A 6,075-nucleotide genomic window follows, 5' to 3' on the forward strand; every position below is an offset into this window, starting at 1 on the left:
CTTTTAATTAGTAAGGAAATCGACGGTATGGGAATAAGGCAAGAAAATAGAGTTGAGGGTTATCAGATGAACCATGATCTTATTGAATGGTGGAGCAGATTTGGTGGGCTAAGTGGCCTATATCTTGTGGTCACCAAGCTACTCACCATCCTAACTTGAAAATATATCTCACTTCCATCAGAAATCTTCAAACTCCCTCCCTAACAGCATTTTGGGTCTACATGCTACACGTTGACTGCAGCGGTTCAAGGAACAAGCTCATCACAACCTTCTGAAGAGCACCTGAGGATCAGCAACAAATGCTGGCCCAACCAGTGATGCCCACATCCCATAGGTGATTTTTTTTAAAAAAAAAAAAAAAGCCATGTCAAGGGTCTTGTATGTTTTGATAAGATCATCTCTCATTCTTCCAAACTCCAATCGAAAACCTGTTGAACTCAGTTGACCTTTCCTCATAAGTGATCCCTTCATCCCTGGACTTGGATGAATGAACCTTCTGAGGATTACTAATGTACTTTTATCCTTCCTTGCGTAAGGAGACAGAAACCATTCGGGTGTAGCAGTTAACTAATAAGTTTGAGATTGGTCTTTGTTTTGAATCATGTGCATCTTACTCACATCTTCCCCTGTTCCCATAACTCCTTGTGGATTTTATGGAGCATAGCATTTCTGTAGCAAAGTGGAACATCTAAATATAGTTGTGGAGCAGTGGACCCACAAATACTGTGGTGGATTACATTTATGCTGAAAAGATTCGAAATCCTGCAACTTACAGCTTTGTATTGCAGGTTTAAGATATTGAACCCACTAATACAGATTAGTTTCCTTTTCCCTTTAGTCTTCCTTTAAGAAGTTTTCCTTTACTGCAGTTAACTTGTGCAACATGAGACTCAGCAAGCCCATCCTTAACTTGACTTCCTTGATATTTTTTGTTCAAGGATAGGAAATGAAATATTTAATCATGGTATAAAGCATGCACAGTAACATTTAATTGAATGAAAAGTAGGGATCTAACATACCTGAGAGAGTATTGTTTTAGACCAATGATTTATAATTGGCAAGGAGGAACATTATTTGTATTGATTTAATTACATAGTGATTATTGTGTTTGGAGCTGTGCATTTACTTTAAGGTAAAATGAAGGGTGATTATGTTTTCTGCTTTGAAGCCTGTACTACCGCAAGGGGGCCCAGAGTGTTTGGTTGAGACGCAGGTCCATGGTGTTTAGGATTGGAGACATTGACAGCAGTCCATGTATTTACAGTGGACTTCCTGAAGTCTTGAGAGTATCAGGTTGTGAACAGTTGAGTTTTGTCTTGGAAAGAAGTGGGAAGTTTAAAAGAGTTGGGCTCTCGAGGATAGCTAATCAGCATTTCTTCCCAGATCCGAGGTCCTTGTGATTCACATTACCGTGAAGATGAGATTTAAGTTGGAAAGAATTTCTATGATACCCCTGAAGGCTCTCGGGCCTGTTAAGTCCACCAGAGCCCAAGAGATAGAACCACCAGAGCCAAAAAGCCTGTAGTTCTCAATCCTGGAATGTAGTTGGAGGCTCAAAATGAAACTGGAAGATTTCCTGAGCTTGCACTGAGGGATGATCGCCAGCAGTACTCTAACCACAACGAATAGCTATGGAATTGTAAGTTACCAGGTTGAGAAAGGAAAAGATTATAAGTAAATCTTCAGGAGCCAAGAATCATTTTTGACTGATTCTTGGAGAAATGAATGTCCGCTTAAAGAATAATGCAACATATACTGGAGTTATTCTTGGTTGTGTTAGAAGTTCTGTTCAGCAATATAAGTAATCTACAAAATGCTTTTTAGTCTATTCAGTAGACTTCTGAAAATATGAAATATGGTGTCATCCATTCAAGGCAGAGAGGGCACAGAATTCTTCAAATGAAATTTTAAGCCAGCATGTGATAAGCCCAATCAGAGAGGGTGCAATTCTAGGTTTAGTCTTAGGAAACGAATTGGGCAGGTGGATAAAGTAGCAGTGGATGACCATTTTGGGGATAATCATAAAATAGTAAGAGTTAGCACCATTCTGGAAAGAGGGCAAAGATAGAACAAGCATAAAGATTCTAAACTGGGTGAAAGAAAACTTTTTTTTTTAACCAAGTTGAGAGGTGATCTGGCAAAAGTGGGCATGTTGAAGCTACTGAATGAAAGTCCGTGGGAGGCACTCCAAAATGAGATTCCACATGCACAGCATAGATATATCCCCACGAAGATAAAGAGTGCTGCTGCTAAAACAGGAGCTCTCTGGTTAACTAGTGGCATACTGGGTAAGGTAAAGCAGAAAAGTAGAGCTTGTCATTGGAAGGACTGTCTTTTTATTTCTGTATTTTTAAAAACTGAAGACTGAAATGAGAGAAATTTAAAAGAAGACTGTTTGCAAGAGTGGCTGCAGCTTTGAAAGCAAGTAACCTGATATTCGGGGCATGCATTATAAATAACTATGACAAGCAGTAATTGAAATTCATATTGCTGATGATCCAGAGCCAAAGGTGTGCAATGATGTAACTCGTTGGCAGTAGTAAGTTGATTCGCTTGTGAACTAGTGACAGTTATCAATGACTGAAACCTTTTACTTGCTAATAACTGTGTGATTGTAGTTCTTTGTTTGCTCGCTGAGCCCGTTGTTCTGTGGTGTGCAGACGTTTCATTACCATTCTAGGCAACATCATCAGTGCGACCTCTAATCGAAGCATTGGTGTTCTGCTGTGTTCTGAATTTATATGATCCTCTGGTGTGGTGGGTCTTGTCACTTACGATTCTGTTTTTCAGTAGCGGTTTGTATATGGGGTCTATTTCTGTGTTTGTCAAGGGAGTCCTGTGTTGAGAACCAGGCCTCCAGAAATTCCCTTACATGTCTGTTGTTCACTTGTCCCAGTATGGTCACATTGTCCCAGTCAAACTGATGACCCTCATTGTCTGTGTGTATCGAGACAAGTGAATATTGGTCGTATCTTTTTACAGCCAGCTGGTGTTAGTGTATCCTGGTCATCAGTTTCCTCCCCATTTGTCCAATGTAATGTCTATTGCACTTGCTGCATGGGATTCTATATACCACATTAGTCCTGTTTACTGTCGGTATGGTGTCTTCAGTCTTTTTAGCATTTGATGCAGTGTTGATGTAGGTTTGTGTGCAGCAAATGAACAACCACATCCACAACCTGAGCTACAAATTTTCGCTAAGACCTTAAAATCCTACAGGACGCAGCATGCTAAAGTAGGCCTGAAAAAGGGAAACCTATGATATCTGACAAAATGCTACCCACTAACAACTCATTTCCGAATGCCTCAGGAATCAGGTACTGCCTCACAGTGTAAAATACAAACCACCATGAAACAATCCACTAGCAAAAAGACTAGTGGAGCAAAACTGCCACAGAATGCTATGGGCAATGATCACAGATACCCACAGTTGCCTCCACAGATACGATCAGGAAATTGCGCACCAAAAATCTTTGTACCCAAATTCAACCAACGTACAGTGGACCATGATACTGGAACAAACCATTGACACTAAACAACAGAGAACCAGAACAAGGAAAAGACTCCGCCTACAGGAGAAACCAGCTGAACTAATCCACCGGGATGACTCAAACCAAAGCAGACACGTGGGTTAAGGAAGCAATCTGACGGACAACTCTCAGACACAGAAAAGGCCGAACTGATATGCGGACTTATCTACAACCACAAGGACACGAGTAAAACGGACTTCTTAGCAGCACTAAAGTCAAGGTTGAAAACCAATGAACTCACTGACGAAACTCAGCAGGCCATCAGGCAAACAGTAGTCCCAGCACTTAACTGTAAGCATGAATCAGACACCTTCAGCACAGTGGAGAGAGAGGCCCTAGAAGGACTGAAGAAGGATGAAATCACTACAATCCTACCAGTGGACAAAGGGCGAATGACCGTTGTTCTGAACAGATCAGACCACATCAAGAAAGCACAGGCACTACTCGCTGATACAACCACATACCAACAGGTGGCGTCAAACCCTACATCACAGCTAGCGAACAGGATAACCCAGACACTCAAGAAACATGCAGGAGAGATCACTAATGCCGACTACATCAGAATGAAACTAATGGCTCAAACACCCCCTGCTTCTATGGACTCCCCAAGGTACACAAACCTAGAATCCCACTTAGACCAATAGTCTCCTTATCAGGCACACCTACTCACAAGCTAGCGATGGAATTACAACGGAAACTTAAACACCTAATTAGCAGATCCCCACACTCGATCCATTCAGCTGGAGAATTTCTCTCTCGGCTCAAGGACACAAAAATTGACGAGGACGAAATCATCTCCTTTGGTGTTACAGCACTATTTATGTCCATTGACATACCATTAGCCAGAGAGACACTAGCCACGCTACTAGATGGACCAGGAGCACCGACCTTGAACACCAGCAACAACATGAGCAAGGACAGCTTACTGAAATTACTAGATTTATGCCTCATTGCACTTCACGTTCAATAGCCAAATATATAAACAGATCATCACACTGATGGGATCACCCATCTCGGGTCTCATCGTGGAAGCAGTGATGCAGCCACTGGAACACACAGCCCTTCCTATAACCTAACCTAAGATACGCAGATGACCCACTTGTAATAATCAAACAAAATAGAAGAAACCCACCAACTTCGTAACAGCATCTTCGCAAGCATAAATTTCACTATCATTGCAGAAAAATCATAGAAATCATAGAATCCCTACAGTGTGGAAACAGGTCATTTGGCCCAAGAAGTCCACACCGCCCCTCCGAAGAGCATCCCACCCCACCACTATAAAGGAAGAAGACAGCAAACAACTCCCGTTCTTAGACGTAATGATAGAGAGACTGACTAACGGTGAATTCCAGACCCAAGTGTACAGGCATGCCCCACACATGGACCAAATCCTGAACTTCAATAGCAGTCACCCCACCTTACAAACAGAGCTGTATTAAGACACTATTTAAATGAGCCATATCTCACTGCAACACCCCCAGAATTCAGGAGAATGGGAGAAGAACCCCTGCACAAAATGGATAATCTAAGAAGTTTCGTCCGCTGATGTGTACAAAACAAATGTCAGTCAGAGGAGACAGTACAACAGTAGACACAGTAACTCTACATCAAAAATATATCGAAATGACAACCAGACTCCTTAGACTGCGTAGGATCATGATTGCACACAAACCTGCATCAAAACTGCATCAAATGCCATCAAAGACCAAAGACCCCATACCGACAATAAACAGGACTGTGATATACAGAATCCCATGCAGTGAGTGCAATAAACATTGCATTGGACAAATGGGAAGGAAAATAACGACCAGGATACACTAACACCAGCTGGCTGTAAAAAGATATGACCAATATTCATTTGTCTCGATACACACAGACAACGAGTGCCATCAGTTTGACTGGGACAATGTGACCATACTGGGACAAGTGAACAACAGACATGTAAGGTAATTTCTGGAGGCCTGGTTCTCAACATAGGACTCCATTAACAAATGCATCGAAATAGACCCGTATACAGGTGACCAGACCCACCACACCAGAGGATCATATAAATTTGGATTGGAGCAGAACACCAATGCTTCAGTTAGAGGTCACACTGATGTTACCTGGAATGGTGGTGAAACATCTGCACAGCATGGGACAACAGGCTCGGCGAGCAAACAAACAACCACATCCACAACCCGAGCTGCAAATTTTTGCTAAGACCTTAAAAACTGTTATTTGGTTCTTTGGTGCCTGAACAGCTTGGATTTGGAAACAGTTTACAGAGAGTGGATTCTGAAGGTCTGAAACAGAAATTGCTTGAAAAATTCAGCAGATCTCGTAGCATTTGTGGAGAGAAGTGTGCAGATCTTCTGCATGCCCAATAGCTGCATGTTCTTTGCAGTCAAAACTCCATTTAAAGATAACGAGTTACTTTTCCTGCAGCGGTTGAAGTAAGCTTTTGACTTTTGAATTCATGAATCAGACTATTTCCAAGTGAATCAGTTGCTGTATACTTTTTACAGACAAGTGAATGCTTTCAGTGAAAAAGACATCGGAA

General features: G+C 41.7%; 1 protein-coding gene across 1 annotated transcript in view; it reads left to right on the forward strand.

Moving 5' to 3' along the window:
• Positions 1-3,506: 3,506 nt before the first annotated feature.
• LOC109923085 (disks large homolog 1) overlaps positions 3,507-6,075 on the forward strand; it is a 167,978-nt gene continuing 165,409 nt past the window's right edge. The window contains exons 1-2 of the mRNA XM_048604550.1: positions 3,507-3,626; positions 3,710-4,140. Of these exons, the coding sequence (XP_048460507.1) occupies positions 3,507-3,626; positions 3,710-4,140 (551 nt within the window). The remainder of the gene's footprint in view (positions 3,627-3,709; positions 4,141-6,075) is intronic.

This window comes from Rhincodon typus, chromosome 13, assembly GCF_021869965.1.
Source record: "Rhincodon typus isolate 14 chromosome 13, sRhiTyp1.1, whole genome shotgun sequence".
Classification (NCBI taxonomy): Eukaryota; Metazoa; Chordata; class Chondrichthyes; order Orectolobiformes; family Rhincodontidae; genus Rhincodon; species Rhincodon typus.